This window comes from Sycon ciliatum, chromosome 8, assembly GCF_964019385.1.
Source record: "Sycon ciliatum chromosome 8, ocSycCili1.1, whole genome shotgun sequence".
In the NCBI taxonomy this organism is placed as follows: domain Eukaryota; kingdom Metazoa; phylum Porifera; class Calcarea; order Leucosolenida; family Sycettidae; genus Sycon; species Sycon ciliatum.
The window spans coordinates 33,199,699-33,219,286 of NC_088650.1; the positions used below are offsets into that span (position 1 = coordinate 33,199,699).

Here is a 19,588-nt window from a genome sequence, read left to right on the forward strand (position 1 = left end):
ATATACACGAGATACATGGCCCCTTTGGGCGACCTCTCTTTTTCGGTTGTAGCGGATTTGCAGCCTTGACACATAGAGGAGGAACGAGGGCGGAGCGACACAATGTGCGCCTCAGGCTACCAGTGTGCTCATATACGACTCTAACCGGAATTTTATACTTTCTGATTGCTTTATTCACTGCTTGATGTACTTTATCTGACTTATATGGAAGCTTTAGAAATGCGCAGCATGGGTTGGCATGGCGACGACGCTTTGGCCTTATGGAGGCAGTGCGTGCCTCTTCAATGATTTTCTCTGGGTAATTGTTCAATCTTAATTGCTCATGAACCATCGCTTCACTTTCTGCACGCATTCTGGTATTCGATGAGAGCCTCTGAGCTCTTAGGAATTGTGACGAAGCAACTGCCAATTTGATATGGTGGGGAACTGCCGAAGTATAATCAATGAGTAGACCACTAGCACATGCCTTCTGGTACAGCTTGTATGCCAGCTTGCCTTCCTGGATCATAATTGTGATATCCATATAATTTATGGAGCCACTCACCTCGCTGAGCTCATATGTGAAGTTGATACTTGGCGCACATTGTGTCGCTCCGCCCTCGTTCCTCCTCTATGTGTCAAGGCTGCAAATCCGCTACAACCGAAAAAGAGAGGTCGCCCAAAGGGGCCATGTATCTCGTGTATATCCGGGGGACAGGATGTATGTATGCAGAAGAATGTTGTATATCAGCTGAAGTGCAAAGAATGTCCGGAACAATATGTTGGTGAGACTGGCCGCTTTCTGGAAACTCGCCTGGAAGAACATAATGGTGAGGCAAGACGCCAGGAACTCGACAAGCCATGGGGCCAACATTTTCGCACCACTCACCCTGGATGTAAGCTTAACTATGGGCAAAGTGCATTCTCTGCAGTTGAAGTAATAGGAAGAGAGCCTGATCGAGCCCGTCGAAAACTGCGCGAGGCGATTGAGATTCGTGATGCCAAGCCCCATGTGAACATAAGCACCGGATGGGATTTGTTGTGAATTTTCTCAGCTTCCCCTGCTGCTACTTCAATATCACTGAATAATTATAATATGAGGCGGGTCACTCAAAACCATTCTATTCCTGATGCCTCGTCGCGTCCCTGGTGGTAACAGTTTGGCATGGAAGTTTTAACCTCATAGTGCATTGACTCATGGGGCTCCGTGCTCCCCTCCTAGATCCTGTGCTAGAATTAACACCATAATTATTTGGCATGTACCCTCACTTCGTAGAGCACAACGGCGCGCTCTTCTTCTCCGTGATGTGCACAGTTGCACCTTCTCTCTCTCCCCCCCCCCTCTGTATAGAGGTGACATAACTGGCATCATTTTATTTTTTGGCGCTACACTCTGTGCAACGCCATTCACAGAGCACAATGCGCGCTACCTTTTGCTGCTTCTCCTCCGTGATGTGCTAATTGCGCCTTTTTCTCTCTCTCTGTCATACTAGGTGACATAATTCGCATCTTTTTTGGCGCTACACTCTGCGTATATACTGCTCTTGTGTGGCTTCCACGGTATTCATTGTTATTACCTGATGATGGCCAAGTGCCGAAACGTTGTAAAATAACGGAACTGGTTCGGATGTGATATGCAGCGCTATGGGAATGGGTGTGTCCACCCGAATTCTTTTCTTAGACAGTGATGTTTATATTTTTTCTCGACTTGTTTTATTCAAAGCCCCACATTAAGGCCATGCAAAATAATATTGATTATCGTCAGATTTTTCTGAGAAATCGGGGCGGACGGGAGGTATTTAATTTAATTTTTAATTTTGAAAGCCAGTCCACATGTATTGTCCGTGCCGAAAAATCGTATGAAGTACGCTTCGAAAAAATCCGTATTGTCCATATGGATTTGGGCATGGAAAATCGTACCCTGGAACCTAGCTATTAATTTACAAACAACGTTTCTTCATTTATGATTTGGAAAGTTTCTTTCTCAATCTAAATCCAAATGGAACGGAAACAGGGCAGCTGCATCCACAGGCAGCTGCGCACAAAGATCATGCATTTAATTGGCGACCACGACTTTCATTGGCGTGGAATGGTGGAAAAAGGAACTAGCGCAGCGACAAAATAGAAACGGAGAAGAAGTAACAGCAAGGAGAGCAAATGGCTAAAGTGCACTAGCCTACACTAGGCTACAGTCTGCAGACTCTGTAGTTAGTGAACACATAGTCACGTGGTCAAGTGGTCACGTACACATATACATCATACCAATACGTCATCATGGTCATGCATAACAAAAAGAACAGAAAGGAAAGTCATGCGTGAGCAAAACAAATCAAGAGCGCGAGACTACTCACGGTATGAAAACATAACGAAGAATTTGTTTCAGAACGAAATGCAAAGACTAGAGAAACGAAGACTACCTTCGAAGCTACTTTGAAGTGAAATGGAGTCAATCATTAGAAATGAAGATAGGGAACCAGAATTCTGCTAACCCAAGCGTGGAATCAGCCACAATGTAAGAGAGTAAGAGAGTACAATCATTGTCATGGTATATACGAAAACACTAATGTTAATCATCGTCATGTAATGCAAAATACAAATTAGTTATTCAGAATTCATTTTCATGTATTTCATCGCGACGTTCGCGACAAAGGTTTGTGGGAGATTGAGGGCCTGCTAACAAATCCGCGAGCGGCTGAAGAACGCATGCACAATCCGGGATGAAGCGTCGGTAGAGATTAACCAAACCTAGAAAGCGAGGTAGAGAGCAGAGTGAGTGTCTGGAGAGGGTAGTCCACCATAGCCTTGACTTCCTCTGCCAGTGTCTCAATGCCGCCGCCGGCAGTGGCTTTGACATTGTGACCCAGGAATGTCACGGAGGGTTGCATCAAGACACACTTGCTGACATTGACCACCAGACCATACTCTGCCAAGTGCGGGGGTCTTCAGATGCTTGAGGTGTTCAGCTGTCGAGCGACTCACTACCAGTAGAATGTAGACAGTTGACAGCTAAGCCAGGAACGAATAGAGGCCACCGCTGGGCAGGTGAGCAGGGCAGCTTCAAGATGACGCCTCACCATGTTTCAACACTGTACCAAGGACAAACAACAAGAGAGAGAGAGAGAGAGAGAGAGAGAGAGAGAGAGAGAGAGAGAGAGAGAGAGAGAGAGAGCAGGGAGGGTAAGAGTATGCAGACACACCAGCAAGTCGACAGATATGGTATTCTGCAATAAAAAGACAGGCAGAGACGAGGGGGGGGGGGGGGGGGGAGGCGGGTGAGAACATTTTAGAAGGAAAGAAGGTTTCATTTGACACTCTTCTTCACTCCCATTTTCTGTTTTATTGTCTGTTTTATTGGTTGACCAGATTGTGGCTCGATGGTTGCACACTCCAACAAGGTACTTCCTTTTACTGAGAGAACACGTTTAGTCGGATGTTAGCACAACCGACACGACTTGAACAGCTGAAGCTCTGAAGCTCAGGTGAGTGCAATTAGGGTTTTCTTGCATGATCTTGTCAGTCTAGCACGCTTTTTTCAACCCCCCCCCCCCCCAAAAAAGGGGGGAATCCCGTACCGAGCGTAAATACCATTCTATTCGTTTAGCCGATAAAATCGAAATAACCGCTCGATCTATTTCTTATCAAGTAAGTAACGAGTAATCGATATTATCGTTTCAGCACTCGGGGGTACTGAACCAGCATGCGTGACGCTGAGCGTATGTGTAAATTTGCTTATGGCAATAGTGACTTCAGTCAATTTTCAAACTCGCTCCAAATGCTCCGATTTTAGTCTTAATCAATTCTCCAGAGTACAGCATTTAGGAAATGCGCAAATAGTATTCAATTCCGCCCAACCATTACCTAGGGATAATGATTTGAAGTGCACCAATTTCGGACTATCACTATAAACACAAATGAATGGGTGTAATGGGAGAATCGAGAAAATTTCAAGACGACTGCACAGTACAGTACGGTGTACAGTGCACAAGTACAAAGCCTCATCACTCGAACTGCGTGGACCGTAAACGAAAACGTTTAGGAACAAGCTTCTTTATTTACATGAAAACAATTTTTGCTAATGGTGTTTGTACTGAGTGTGCAGCTTACTCTATTTATTGCGTTGAATAATAATAATAATAATAAAACCACAGCACGCGTAATAATATAATTATGTGGGTATAATTATACGTTCCGCTTCTGTCCTATCTCCTATGATCAAATTCCATTATCAAGATAATTTATTAACACGGCGCACTGATGACCTGTGACGCCAGACCATGGATTGTCGGCCAGATTTCTCCATGTAGGCTTGTCCAGAGCGATGGCCCTCACATTCCCCAGCTGACTGCTGCGCTTCAAGTCGAATTAAAAAATTTCCTTTGTTCAAGCAATGCAAGTTTATCCGAGTAAATATCCTTGGAAACGGTACGATAAAAGTGAGTTTGGACGTCGTGTGAATGGCCTATAAACACCAGTGTTTGTAGTGCAGTATCGGGTGAAAAACATGTTCACGGTCAACATGTGTCACTAGTGACAACAAAAACATCTACATGAGAGTGTAATAGTGTTAGGTACCTCCGCCCGTACTACGTCATTCTCACCTTTCGTTCCGTTGGCCTGGGTAGCTACTTGCGCACTGATGTTTGCCATAGCTACCCAGGCCCTATATATTGCGTCGCGTCTCTTCAAATCTCTCTCTCAACTCTCTTCGAATCTCTCTCTCTTTCACAATGTAGTCGTTTAGTTCCTCTTTCTCTCCGTCTCTCCGTCTATGATAAATGTCTTCCCACTACTAGTACCTGTCCCCAGTTGTTCCTTTGTGTCTGGGATGGTGAGTCCTTTTGTGACTCAACAATAGTGATAGACATCTCATCAAGTGTACATAAACAAGAGTGTGCAACTCTCACATCTGCTCTGTTCCATGGGGGAGTTATTCGTCCATGCAATGCATGTGCAAAACATGCGATGGGTACTGGACCTTCATTGCGAGTCTCTGTTTCGCCGTCTTGAAACCAACAATTCTTCATATCTGACGATGGCAATTGTGACGAAACGTTGTACGTAAAAGGAATCGGTTCGGTTTGCAGTGCTGTGGGAATGGGTGTGGTAACCGAACTACTCTCTTCAAATTTCTCTCCCTGTTAACCCTCTCAGTGCCATGGGCGACTTTAGTCGCCCAGAATGAGTATGTGTGTACAAATATTTTCGTATCTCCACTTCTACACACAGGAGAGTTACAAACGAGCACTCAACGTCTCCAGGAAGACCTTGGCTATCCACTTATCACATCGGTTTGTGTCCGTGAGGATAGACGTCGCCAGAATGCAGAAAATGGACATCGCTCAGGCGCCCTTCCTAGGAAGACTATTCTCGCCGCATTTTCTCTTCACAATGGTCTGCCTGACCTTTATATCTTTCCAGAGAGCCATCGTTTGTAAAGATCCGTGGATATACAGCTGAGCTATGAAAAATTTGAGTCCAGCTCAACACTTTTTCTGACCCCCTTGGCACTGAAAGGGTTAATTAATAGCTTGTTATCAAGCCCATAGCGCATTTCAATAAACCCATCCAAGCCACTCACGCGCCCACAGACTCATAGTTTCTGCCTTGCACAGTATTACTAAACAGTACAGCATGTGCAGTGCAGAATCAGGTGGAAAACATGTGTAAATATTCACAATGTGAACGGCAACATGAGGGTTGTGATGGTGCCAAACATCTCATCAAGAGTACATACCCTCCCCCCCCCCCCTCCCAGAGTGTGCAACTGTAATAGGGTTGTGGGACGGTGTAATCCGAGATGTACGTCATTTTTGGGTCAGACTTGCCTCATTCCATCGCGGCGGTGCACCACGTCCACACTTCCTCTACTTATGATGTCATTATTATGACGTGCAAAACGGATTTCGCAGTCCCAGATCTGATAAGTGAACTTGCGCACTCTGGTGGGGGGGGGGGGGGGTTGTTATGTAATCTTGATCTCATGAATAGCTATACAAATGTAGGACATGGTGGTGGTAGGTGCACCTCACGTGACTCACGTAAGGCTTTACCAGCCGTACATAGTGCGAGTGCGTCGAATTCGACGCATTCCTTTTTCGCTCTGTAAACCATGGTCTTTTGCCGCACCGCGGTCGGAATAATCGCAAACTACTGCTGAAAACCTACGGAATCACCTACCATCGATAAAACCGTGTGCTGCACATATTTTTTTTCGAGAAAATCGGCTACTTCAAATTCAACAAATGACGGCTCATTGGAAAGCTATTGAACGCAGCTTTCCAACAATGTTTCATTCGATATAGCGCGAAGTAAAATATACTCAAGCGCCGAAGCTCCAAGTCCAGGAAACAGGTTGAAGTTGAAATTTCAAGCGTGTGACTGTGGCGCATTTCATGCTACAAACGAGCATAGAGCAGTGTACAAACAGCTATAACTTCGGTCTGCCTACTTCAAATTCAACATATGAAGGCTTATTGGAAAGCTATTAAACGCAGCTTTCTAACGATGTATCATTCGATATAGAGCAACGTAAAATACTCAAGCGCCGAAGCTCGAGGTCAAGCAAACGGGTGGAGTTGAAATTTCAAGCGTGTGGCTGTGACGCACTTCATGCTGAAGTATGTGTTTGCGAATTCCCCAGTGCACAGCCCATGCGTGACATGCACCAAAAATGAGCGCTAGAGCAACCTGGTTCTGCTGGTGTCTGAATCTTGACAGATGAACTGGTGCATGAGCTGAAGCTGAACAGTGTACATATTGTCATGGTCCTCGAATTTGCTAATTCGGCCGCATTGCTCGAGTTATTGGTCACCATGAATGGCAACGTTTCTACATGTTATCAGCTTAGTTTTAGTCTCATATGAAAGGTAATACTACCAGCTTTCCAGAACTGTAAAGGTGTCATTACAAAATATTTACCGTTTAGTCTCTATTATCAATCTAGTGGACCCCGTTTTTTACATATAAATCCTGCGGCTGGTAAAGGGTTAACATTTCAATAAACCCATCCAAGCCACTCACGCGCCCACAGACTCATAGTTTCTGCCTTGCACAGTATTACTAAACAGTACAGCATGTGCAGTGCAGAATCAGGTGGAAAACATGTGTAAATATTCACAATGTGAGCGGCAACATGAGGGGTGTGATAGTGCCAAACATCTCATCAAGAGTACATACCCCCCCCCCAGAGTGTGCAACTGGAATGGGGTTGTGGGACGGTGTAATCCGAGATGTACGTCATTTTTGGGTCAGACTTGCCTCATTCCATCGCGGCGATGCACCACGTCCACACTTCCCCTACTTATGATGTCATTATTATGACGTGCAACACGGATTTCGCCGTCCCAGATCTGATAAGTGAACTTGCGCACTCTGGGGGGTTATGTACTCTTGATCTCATGGATAGCTGTACAAATGTAGGACATGGTGGTGGTAGGTGCACCTCACGTGACTCACGTGACACCTAATCACTGCATAGTTCAACCAATCAAATGAACGACACGCTGTAATGAATACTGTATACACACAGTACATCTAAATTCAGTCACTCACAGTCAAGTCTATTCAACATACCTTCGCACTCTCGTGCTCCACCAGCAACTGCACAAATCCCTCATGCTGCTGTTGCCTGGCGAGGTCCAACGCTGTTCTCCCTTCCTGAGTAACTCAACAACACATCACAGGGACAACAGAAAATATATTCGTGAAAATTCGAATTTTACAAAAACGAAAACACACTGACGAAGGGCAAGGACATAATCTACAACAAAACGAAATCAGTCTATCCACAAGACGACTTACATGTACAGAACAAGTCTCTCCTTCCTCAGCAACATTGCTACTCCATGCATTCACAGGAAAAACTCCAGTTCATGCCTCGACAAATTAGAATATTTTTTTACAGATTTCTAACGGAACGAAATATCCACGACGAGAGGAAGACGTCCACAACGTCTGCTCCACATCAGGAACAACTCCATGTCGTCTGTGTACTCGTTACATTAACAACAGCCCTTCACTCCTCACTTGTTCCAACAACCACCATCAAACAGTCTACTCCTTCACACACTGATTTCGAAATTCGGACCACAGAGTGAATATGACCACGTGGCGATATTGTACGCATGATGTCATCGGGTACGGTATTGTACAACTGGTACACGTTTCTGACAAGAGGTGAGAGGAGTGGAGAGTTGTGGTACTTATAGGCCATTCACACTACGGTCCAGAAGTCACGTTTTCATGGTTTCTCGGTAGGCGGCCATGGAAACCATGGTAGGGATTCCAGTCAAAATTTCAAATTCATAATTCAAGCTAGCTTGTTTTTGGACAATGTCACCCAGCTAATAAGATATCCAATGGTACCAATTTTATCAAAATCGGTCCAGGCATTCGAAAGTTATAGCCATTTTTCTACGGCGAAATGGGTGTATTTTTCTCTGGCGATCAAATGGGAAATCGGCTCAAAACATGGTCAAACTACTGCATAGCCACCACCTTGCTACATACATTTTCACACGAATCAGATGAAATTTGGTTTACAGCCGGCCTCTTATCCTTGCCTTGAGCGGATGGCATATGCACGGTTCGATTTGGCGAACCTACCCCTCTTCTTCATACGGCTTTGGCCGACAAGGACGTCAAGTCACCAGCACGGCTTTGGCCATTGCCGACAAGGACGGCAAGTCACAAACACGCCAATGTTGATGCTGCCGATGCCGTCCTCTGCAGAGCTTGCAAGTTGCGAACCAAATCCAGAAGACGCTGTCGATGGGAGCTGGGATCAGGCTGATCATGGTGAGAGATACTGCATCAGCTCCGACACCAACCAGTGCGATCGGTAATGACGGCATCTCACTGTTCTCCGCCAGCGCACGAGTCATAAATCCAAGCCGCCGCCTGTTCTCCTTGTTCCTCGCAAACAGGAGATAGTGCAGAATCGTGTACTACGTCGTGCTCACTAGGCACAGCGCAATCCTGGTCTTCGTGCTGCTTGATACTCGCGATCAGCTGACTGCGCTGGGGGTAACACCTAGTTTCTAGTGTAGATCTACTCTTCTTCCTCGCACTTGAAAAAATCGCCATGTCGGAAGTGCTTTTAGTCCTACTGGGCGCACTCAAATTTTGTTGCGCTGCTCTACCTTCCTTGAGAAAAACACCGGCATGGGTGATACAGAAAGGTTTTTGGGTGCTGAAGCTGAAAATCGGTTTAAGAATCCCCTAAGATGCCATTTTAGACTTGAAAATCGCCTTCAATTTCTTCTTTGACTGATTGCAATGGCCTCATTTCGCCGCACGGCGATCAAAAACCCCACATTGGACAGCTGAAAACCTCAGGAAGCCACTGGTGACTTCAAAAATCCTCCAGAACTTACGATATCCCAGCGCACTCGCCTAGCATGAGCCGTCATCGCGCGACCAAACTTTTCTGTGTAGCGCGTGGAGAAAGTCCTCGAACCCAGTCGGCCAGATCCTGGAATTCCTAACCATGGTTTGGCGGGAGCCTTGAAAACGTGAGCCCGCAAACTGTCCCACGGCCTCGGCATCCCTGGCTGTACGTTTTCTCGGTTGCGATTTAAAGTATTGGCACCAGTGTCAGTCACCAAGTGGTTGTGTTTTTTCCTGTTTTCCTTTCGACCGACGACCATGTCCAACCGAACTTTCAGTCCCGAGTCTGAGCGTATGCTCATAAAAATTTATTCCGACTTGCTGAAATCAACTCATAAAATCAATGACCAGAAGTGCGAAGGAGTAAAAAGCTACACGTCTGCTGAATAATTAATAGCATGGAAGCAGTCAGCCTCGCGAAACTCTTCTCCATGAAAGAAGCACACAACGATGTCGACTCCCTCAAGAAGAAGGGACGAGAGCTGCACAAGGCCCATCGTTTACAAGACTTGTTGGTGAATTCATCTTATGAAAATTAATCCAAAATTAATTTTCATGAGCCGACTAGCGCTATATATAGCCCATGCTCAGGCATGCGCCATTTTATCTCCCAAGACAACTTGGTCAGTCACGGTGAAAACGCACACCCGTACCCGGTTTCAAATGCTGGTGTGAATGTCCCTGCTGCACAGTCGCACAACAGTATACTCAAACCGAGAAAAAGCGGGTGCATGATCTTGTAGTGTGAATGGCCTATCAGTTTTAGTAGTTGGATGAGAGAGAGATAGGCAGAGAGAGAGAGAGAGAGAGAGAGAGAGAGAGAGAGAGAGAGAGAGAGAGAGAGAGAGAGAGAGAGAGAGAGAGAGAGAGAGAGAGAGAGAGAGAGAGAGAGAGAGAGAGAGAGAGAGAGAGAGAGAGAGAGGCAGGACAGGTGAGAAGGACGCGTAGAAACTGTTCACTTCACAACAACACACAATCAAATACTTACCCTGTCACGCAGTGTGGTATCCAAGGTGACACCGTCACTGTCATGTGACAGTATCACCTTGATAACGTTGATCCGGTTATGGTTGACTGCATAGTGAAGTGGAGTCCATCGGTACTGTAGAGAAAGAGAGAATGTGATGAGTATTGCTATACAACCATTACATTAACTACTACAACCACACACCGACACAGACCTGGACAACTAGAACAACCCCATCAACACACACACACACACACACACACACACACACACACACACACACACACACACACACACACACAAGCGCACACACACACACACATGTGCACACACACATGTGCACACACACACACACACACGCACGCACATACGCACACACCTCAGACCTCAGACATGCCCATCGTGGAAGCGATGATAGCGAACAGCTATGATAGACATAGCAACTTGTGCTGGGATTACACCATTCAACAGCTTGCAAGGCTGATGAATTGACCGCCACTATTTTTAGCCTGGTATCCACCACACAGCTGTTTGAAGTGACTTTTTCTGGTCAGTGAATCCCTATTTTTCGTTTTTCCATTTTTTTCCTACACACACACCACACCACATACTCCGGCATACACTGGCTGTTGGTAACCACCCAGGAGAATGAAAGAAAAGCCAGGAAGAGTCTGAGAAAGAGAAGAAAGACGTGTGCGACCATAATCGTCGGGAATTGAACCCGCAACCTCTCGATTGGAAATCGACTGCACATACCACTGCACCATATGGGACACACACGCGCGCACGCACACACACACACACACACACAACACACATACGTACAGCTGTACAGACACACGTGGATAGATATGTACAAAGACACACATGGTTAACCAATGTACAGGATGATTGTCTCACAGACATACAGACAGACAAGTACTACCTCCGACAAGCGAAACCTGGCTCGTTTTTTTACTTCAAATTGCTCGAAATAGACCGATCCCTTTATTATTGTCTGGGTTCGAGCAAAGGGGCAACTCCGCAGTCGCGTGGGATCCTGCTGCACACACGCGACCAACCTCACCTCGGCTGTGCGTGACTTCTCGCATGCGAAGTGCAGAGCACGCGAAATCTACACGCAGTGCAAGCCTGTCTACAAAAAATGCCACAAGGACTTTTGATTTGAGCTGCTTTGTTTTTGTTTAGACGTCTTCCTTTTTACGACTTCAGGATGCCTTCTCAGGATCATTGCTGCTGCGTTCCTCACTGTCAGAACAGGAGGACGAAGCAAACAAGTCATTTCACTCCTTTCCTCGTGTGGAGCCACAGCGGCCTGGAGCAAGCGGATCCAGGCTATTCCCCGTGAGGAAGGATGTAGTTTTAGGGCCACTCTGAATATTTGAGTTGCAGCGATCATTTCGATCCCGAAGTCGAAATCGTTTTGCCCAGCTCTACAAGGGCAGGATGAGTCCAGGAAAGCAAACAGCTGTCCTACGGTACCAGGTTTGCTTTTCACAAGAGAGTGGAGTCTGGACGCTCTGCTCCCCATGTTCGCAAAACAGTATTTGCTGAGCCTAGTGCAGTTCGGTCATGGAAGTGCAGCGTCTGCATCACGAGCTCCCCATGCTCGCAAACCAGTATTTTGCTGAGAGGCAACGGCATTTTGAGTTGGAAAGGAACCTGGCTTAGTGCAGTTTGGTCCTGTAGTGGAAGTGCAGCATCTGCATCAGGAGCTGGCAGCAAGTAGAGCTCGTGTACAGAGTCTCGTGGAGCAGTTGGACGATGGGGTGAAGAAAGCCGAAAAACAGCTTACGTACAATAACATAAAGAAAGACTCTGAGCCGCTCCAGTTTCTGACTGGTTTGCCTTCAGGTGTTTGGACCGCTCTGTGGGACTTCTTTGAGCCTAGCCGAGAAAATGTACTGCGCCACGACAGATCTGCGAAGACGGAAGCTGAGGGACGGCGGATACAGTTGGAGGCGGCCGTAAACCGCCAATGAGTATGTAATGGAGGCTCAGCTGCTATTGGCATTGACGTGTCTAAGCCTGGGCCGAATGGAACAGAGGCTGGCATGCGTGGCACAAGTTAATCATCCGTTTCACGGTATATAACTAGCTGAGCAGGAAAGATGTCTTGTTCCTCCGTTTGGGCATGATCCCCATTTGGGCGAGCTGGCGAGATGTTCAGTCATCAATGCCATGTACCGCAAGACATTCTGCATTGTGGATGAAACAGTTCTATTTTGCCATGCACTTAGGGTTCTCGCACCGGCACAACAAGACCCAACAGATCCTTGCGCTCCTATTTTCTCCCATGGTAACATTGCTGATCACAACACCCGGTAGCCAGTCGCAGATGCAACCAAATCAACCAGGTTCTCTTACTCTTTTTTTTCCAATGCTGAAACCAAAGGCATACCAATATTTGCATCGAATGCAGTGATGATTTCAATACTGTCCACTAGTACAACGCATTACCAGACTGGCATATAATCATGATAATATTATCCATTTCGCAATCACTGTCATTGCTTTCTTAGATCTTCAATCATCAATATCGGACCATAAACGGTCTATCATCTTATAATATTATATCATCATTAGTATCCTGCTACTATCCTCCTCTAACGATGAGCTCGAAGAAAAGAAGCAGCGGTCTAGAGGCGTAAACAATATCTGTCAACGGAAGTGTCCTTGCTGTGCTGGTGTGTTTATGCTTCGTGCATTAGTTCGGCCAAGAGCGCATGGTGGTGGCGGGTTGAGGATGTTTAATATACTAGAAAATAGTTCACTCTGAACATGCAGGGGGGTGTATTCATAGGTTCGAAAGATCCGCACACACACTTTGCTGCAGACAGCGGCAAGCTTTTACCCTCGTGCTTCGAAGAGGGAGCAATCCACTGCGCTACGCTTGAGGGTAGTCATTTCCGCCGCCACTATCCAGGTTGACGTGGTGAGAACTGTGCAACACCTCCACCCGCGCCTGGACTCCAACTCTTTTTGCCGGGTATTCTCGCCAACAGTCCAAAATAATTGCCTGCAGCAATTCCTGGCGATTTCCTTTAGCCAACAGAGACTCATCGCTCTGGAGGCTATTGAAAGACGCCAGGATTGTTTGGCATGGGCATATGGACTCTGTGCTGGCTGAGTGATCAAGTGAAGAGAGAAAGAGAGAGAGAACTCCTTGGTTTTTGCATTGAAACGCGAAAGCACTACGATTCTCCTTCGCAGAATGACGCGCGCACTGTTGTGCTGGTACAAGAGAGACTGGCCTGCCTCTGACTAAGTCTGAGTCATGTGCCACTCGCCAGCTCTTCGCTTGGCTTCCTCCTCCAGGTTGCATGGAGCTACAAGTAGGTCGTAGAACAAACCTCACAGCCTTGTGAAGTTGTGGTACACAAATTTTTTTTTAAACGCGCCAAGTTTCGCTTGTCGGAGGTAGTAGGAACATACAAACTGAGAATTCAGTTGAGACAATCAGACTCTAAACTATCACTAGTTCTTACCAAGCTGTCCTGCACATTGATATTAGCTCCTCGTCCGATGAGTATATTCGCTAGTCGATCCTTTCCACGCCATGCACAGTGGTGCAGTAGTGTCCAGTTGTGCTGTACACACACACACACACATACACACACACACACTCATACACACACACACACACACACACACACACACACACACACAGAAACACACGCGTGCACACCCACAAATACACAAACGTACACGCACACGCACACAGACACACACACATGTGCGCATGCGTGTACACACACACGCACACACAGACACACATGCACGCACACACACACACACACGCACCACACACACACACACACACACACACACACACACACACACAAACATACACACGTGACAGACATACAGTCAGTGGTACATCCCAAAGACGTCAAAACTTGGTGCACGTGGACATACAGATACATGGTACAGTGCAGGTATACAGTAACACAGGAGTAAAATGTCAGACAAACAAACAGACTGATAGACAGACAGACAGGCAGACCAACAGACAGACACACAAAACAACCATGACACCGAACAGTACTGAGTCTTGTAACAATCAAGAACACAACAACTTACGCGAATTTCGTCTTCCTCATTCACCTCTACACTATGTACACTAAATATGTAGTGTACAATAGTGGAGAGGATTTCATCTCGAAGACGCCAACCCTCGCAGCAGATCACAAGAATGAGCATTGTCTGTGTGATATACAAAACAGGAAAAACCGATTTGACAATTATACAGAAGTGCAACTACGCTATTTTTAGCCATGCAATCAGTATCAGTAGGTTCCTCGTCACATTTAGTTTCTTATCTTTAGACTTAGAGAAGTACAGGAACAATAACTGTAATGCATGATACTAGTAAACACTTTTGTGAGATCCGTGAACGCGTGCAGTGTGTGTGTGTGTGTGTGTGTGTGTGTGTGTGTGTGTGTGTGTGTGTGTGTGTGTGTGTGTGGATGTGTGTGTGTGTGTGTGTGTGTTTTTTTCTCCCTCTGTCAATTTTAATCTTTTTCTCTCTTTTTTCTTTCTTTTTTTTTCTCCGCGAGGACGCGGGATTCTTCTTAAAGTAAGGGCGGTATGTTAGGCCCACAAGTAATTAGTTCATATTCATTAGTTCATGCATTATTCATTTGGCCTGGGTAGCTACTTGCGCGCCCATGTTTGCCATAGCTACCCAGGCCCTTTATATTGCGTTGCTTCTCTCTTCAACTCTCTCTCTCTCTCTTCAATACGCTCTCTTCAACTCGCTCTCTTCAATAATCACCATGTAGTCGTTTCGTTCGTCCTGGTCTTAGTCATCCCGTCTCTAATAAAAGTCGTTCCACCAACCTACCTGTTCCCGTTGTCAGTTATGTTAGTGAGTAAGAAACCTCTCTTCTTCGGACCCAATTACAACAATGACAGCAACGATACTCTTCAGTACAATGCCATCAGGAGTTAGGAAACCTGTTGATTGACCTCAAAGGTAAGCGATCAGGCCAGCGATCCAAACCAGACAAATTGTCATAACTTTATTCCAGCCTGAGAGAAGCTTACAGCAATTGCATATCTTGTAAAGTTATGTCACATCAACGATTCCCACTGGTCAACAATCACTTGACAATGGTACAGACGAGAAGACCAGGTGTCACAGAAAACTCCCCCCCCCCCCCCCCACACACACACTGTACAGCAACACTCTACTTACTCCCATTGAGTAGCAGTATGTCCATGGGTGTGATGATGATATCCATGTCACTTTACGTGATGCGGAGGACAATTGCGGCTGCTCAGGAGGCACAGCAGCCTGAAGACTTTCCGTAGTAGCATCTTCTCGCAGCACCTCCCGAGCAAACCCTTTGACTTCTTGACTGGACATGTCTGTACAGGGACAATGTGTACGTAACACAGACAGATACACACACACACACAGACACACACACACACACAGACACACACACACACACACACACACATACACACACACACATACACACACAGACACACACAGACACACACAGACACACACACACACATAATTATAATACAAGTCAAGTACACGGAGCAATGGACAAACAGACCGTCACACAAGGATGTATCGACAGACACACAGACAGATGGACACATGGACGGACAGACACACAGATAGACAGAGACACACAGATAGACAGAGACACACAGATAGACAGATGGACAGACACACAGACAGACAACAAGTACTCACATACTATGACATACACAATGATCCAAACAAGATTGATCTCACGTGTCAATACTAATTGTATCTACGCTGGTGCGTACGCACACACGTACACAATCATTATGACGTCATACCCAATGCCATATTTTAGAGTGAAACAACCTTTGACCCCACATCCACGCACATGCAGCCACGTCAGTCAGTGACTGTGTCAGTAGCTGAAAAGGGTGAAGACGATCAATGAACAACATCACGGGGACATCTTCACAACACACTGCAACACAATGCAATTTACCAGTCTCAGCAAAACCACAGAAACCACAGACAAATGTTACACCTCATTACTACAACTGCCTACGACAACTATCGACGAAAGAATACTGCTCTCCACCTCAAACAACACCAACTCTGTATCGTTGACAACCATGCAAGAAGAAAACGCCAGCTCGAAGAAAGGTACGTCCTCCACACAAAACGAATGGAATAGTTTCAACTTCAACTTGACAAGCACGAACAGTAACAACAGCAAACGGTTGATATTTGAACCATCTCCATCGTCGATCGCAACTAGAAATACCTATTCATCATCCTGCTTGTCAGGTCTACCTTCGTTACAAAGAACTGAAAAGTACTTCGTCTACAAGACTCGGGTCAATCAGTAGGTCCCTGAATGACCGTCGCGGTGTGACACGGGACAAAGACAAAGATGGAGACCAACGACACGACACTACTAACGAAAATATGGGAAGTAAACAAAAAGAAAGAGATGGAGTGCCACCATTTGTTACTTACATTCCTTGTTCGAGTAACGTTGATGACATTGAAAACGATCTGCCTTTCTCTACTTTCTCACCAAGTGTAGGAAACATGATGAACTTCTCTTGTCTATTGAGAGTTCCGAACATGGTCTATTCTAACTTGCCATACGGATAAAGTCACCGTTGAACTTCTCATAGACGAACACGACTACAAGTGGCGAGTCTAAAGGGAAGAGCTGAAGAAAGTCTTCCTTGAACGTTGTCTTCAAGTAGCAGTGAAGAGTAAAGAAGAACCGTGGCGTGGAAGTCCGTAGGGCCGTGTCCACAGCTGCTTGACCGGATGGTGCAGCAAAGAAGTAACTCACTGTTTGAACTTTGGACTTTGACCTACAGGTTATGAACCGCTACCAAACGATCCACAGCTGGATAGCCAGAACGATAACTTTAGGGGTCGCACTTGGGATCATGATCGGCTCTCGACATCGCGGCCATCTTGCTTTTGACTGTGTGCGTGACGCGTGCTCTTTTGGATCACGTGTGTGGTTCTCAATGCATTGTTTGCATACACAAACTGTACAAGCACTACAAAGCTACGATCGAGAGCTGCAGATTTCTGTGAACAGAGTTTCTTCTTCACTGACACCGTTCTTGTTTTGACACGGCGATGTTCTCTTTCCCCGTTCTCCTTTCAAAATAGACTTCCATTTAGTTGTAAGTGACAACAGCAAACTTACTGGTAAGTGGAAGTCTAATGCTTGCGTGCAAGTATTCCCGCTTTGAATTCGCGTGTCAATACTCAGAACAATGACCGTGGGAATCATGCGAGTGGAATATTTCTCAGGAAGAAGACGTTCTGTTTGCAAAGTTGCTTCGATCCGCAAGGAGTATTCCAGCAACGAGTACACCTGCTACGGAAAGCGATCCTATCGGGACTTACTGACGGTATGGTTTCCTTGTTTTATGTCACTCGTATCGGTACTTTTCGTACTGCACGGACTGCACTTGTATGATACATGTGACACAAACATCACAATCGCACGGTGTCGGCTTGAGTTGGTCTTGGAGTCTTCATGGTCCAGCAACGCGGCATTGCCGAGTTGGAGAAAGAAAGCAATGAATGTACATGAACATTGTTCCAAAACAAAGACACAGGGCATAGCGTTGCAGCAGGCAGATCATTCTGACCTCGTCCGCGCACCAAATAAACTCGAAGGCAGTCCAAGGACTTTCTGACACTGTGCGATCGCGCGAGCGGCTAGCGCCGGGCCGTCAGTGCAGTCTTCAAAATGTTCCTTGGCAGCCATCTCTTCTCCGATTTCTATGATCGAGGGCTCATTTTCTTTATTAGAATCTCCTCCGTAAATCTACCGAATCAATTTTTCCTCAACGACATAGATTTACTGTCAGAATACTAGTACTGGAAAGCAGGGCGACAACGCGTACTGGAAAGCAGGGCGACAACGCTCAGAAAAAGCCCTACACACAGATTTCCCTTCTACTTGACCGATTTCAAAATTTCTTTCGATAGATGTCCGCGTACTTGGCCGTCAAAGCAGCCCTGCGATTTTCGACGCCGTAGCTAGATAAACGGCTGCCAAGGAACCCTTTACAAATCGCCCAAATATTGCAATATTTTGAATTAATATTAAATTTCCGTAACTTTGATTGGCTGCATGCACGACTAGTGGTGTGCACGGGTAGTCGGGTACCCGTGCTACCCGTGAGGGCCTCGGGTAGTCGGGTACCGAATAGTACCCGAAACGCCCTAGGTCGCAGATGACATCATGTACAGTGCACATGTACAAATAATTCACGCATGTCTACCCAATGCGCAAGGGAAGGGGCCGGTGTGCATTGTGGTCTTACCATGGAAACATTACCCGATCGGGTACCCGTGCTACCCGTGGAGCTAAAAGCTCAGGGGGTAAAAGGGTAAAAGTCAACAAAGCTGCATCCTGTAACCTGGATGTACTACCCGGACCCGATACCCGAAGAAAATGCTACCCGACTCAGCCCTACCTATGCACGACCCTAACGCGCACGTGCTGCGTGCGTGATGAATCAAAAATGGCTGTGATGTCTAAGTACACAAGTGCGACCCCTGAACTTGTAACAGTGCAAGAACAGGAGAGTGAATGGAATGATCCAGTCGCTAACGGGAGCACAATGAACCCTTTATGTCAACCAGGTCAGTGCAGTACCTGGCTGGTTTCTACCAAGCAAGTGCACACACGCTAGTTCTCAACCGTGTCACTCAGCCTGATGACCTAGCTCTGGAGTAGGCATAGTCATAGTGTGCTATATCAGTGATACTAATGCTACATTGCAGGGGATTTTAAATAGACCTAAAACACATGATGTATTTACTTACTGAGTGAATTGTCCGTTCCTTTTATAATCTTCTTCAAACGTTGGCTGAATGGACTGACTGGAATATGTAGGTCGTTGAGAGAAGGAGAGCGTTATGCTGAACTTGTTACTCACTGAGAGAGCGTTGTAGCCACTACAGACGGGGTCAGTAGTTGATAGACAGAGTAAGAATGACTGGAAAGGATAATGCACGACTAACAAAGGTAGGTAGGGACTGTTCAAGAATACTACAGTAGAAGACGTTTACAAGAAAATGAGAAAAGGGACGGAGACGAAAACCAACAACTAACAGTGGACCATGGTGGACTGTGCCGTGCGAAATGGACGACAGAGCGGTACGTGCCGATCCAATATTGGCAATAACGATGTTATGTGCAGAAGCCCGCGCTAGCGAGAAAAGGGTCACTTCATCGTTGACCATGTTGACTGCGCAGT

The 19,588-nt window shown here is 46.2% G+C and overlaps 1 protein-coding gene and 1 long non-coding RNA gene across 3 annotated transcripts in view; one reads left to right on the top strand and one right to left on the bottom strand.

The window, feature by feature from the left end:
- LOC135822836 (uncharacterized) overlaps positions 1-19,588 on the top strand; it is a 40,671-nt gene that overhangs the window by 4,742 nt on the left and 16,341 nt on the right. The window contains exon 2 of the long non-coding RNA XR_010554552.1: positions 3,343-3,458. This is a non-coding gene — a long non-coding RNA (uncharacterized LOC135822836). The remainder of the gene's footprint in view (positions 1-3,342; positions 3,459-19,588) is intronic.
- Positions 1,936-19,526, bottom strand: LOC135822831 (ankyrin repeat and SOCS box protein 7-like). 2 transcript variants are annotated; one of them, XM_065335671.1, is made up of 7 exons: positions 19,155-19,525; positions 15,534-15,706; positions 14,417-14,539; positions 13,822-13,923; positions 10,355-10,468; positions 7,552-7,635; positions 1,936-3,065 (listed from the first exon to the last, which is right to left on the bottom strand). In XM_065335671.1, the coding sequence occupies exons 2-7, from the start codon at positions 15,702-15,704 to the stop codon at positions 3,060-3,062; spliced, it is 600 nt and encodes a 199-aa protein (XP_065191743.1). In that variant the 5' UTR covers positions 15,705-15,706; positions 19,155-19,525; the 3' UTR covers positions 1,936-3,059. The 2 variants fall into 2 exon arrangements, with proteins under 2 accessions (XP_065191743.1, XP_065191744.1); XM_065335672.1 differs by lacking the exon at positions 14,417-14,539 and having other exon boundaries at positions 19,155-19,526.

What these genes read in the sequence shown, in the direction of transcription:
- LOC135822831 (XM_065335671.1), bottom strand. Translation starts at nt 15,704, where the DNA reads ATGTCCAGTCAAGAAGTCAAAGGGTTTGCTCGGGAGGTGCTGCGAGAA. An exon ending in CATACTGCTACTCAATGGGA is followed by an intron (nt 14,540 to 15,533) that starts GTAAGTAGAGTG and finishes TATATCACACAG; the next exon opens with ACAATGCTCATTCTTGTGAT. An exon ending in TCAATGTGCAGGACAGCTTG is followed by an intron (nt 10,469 to 13,821) that starts GTAAGAACTAGT and finishes CTTTCTCTACAG; the next exon opens with TACCGATGGACTCCACTTCA.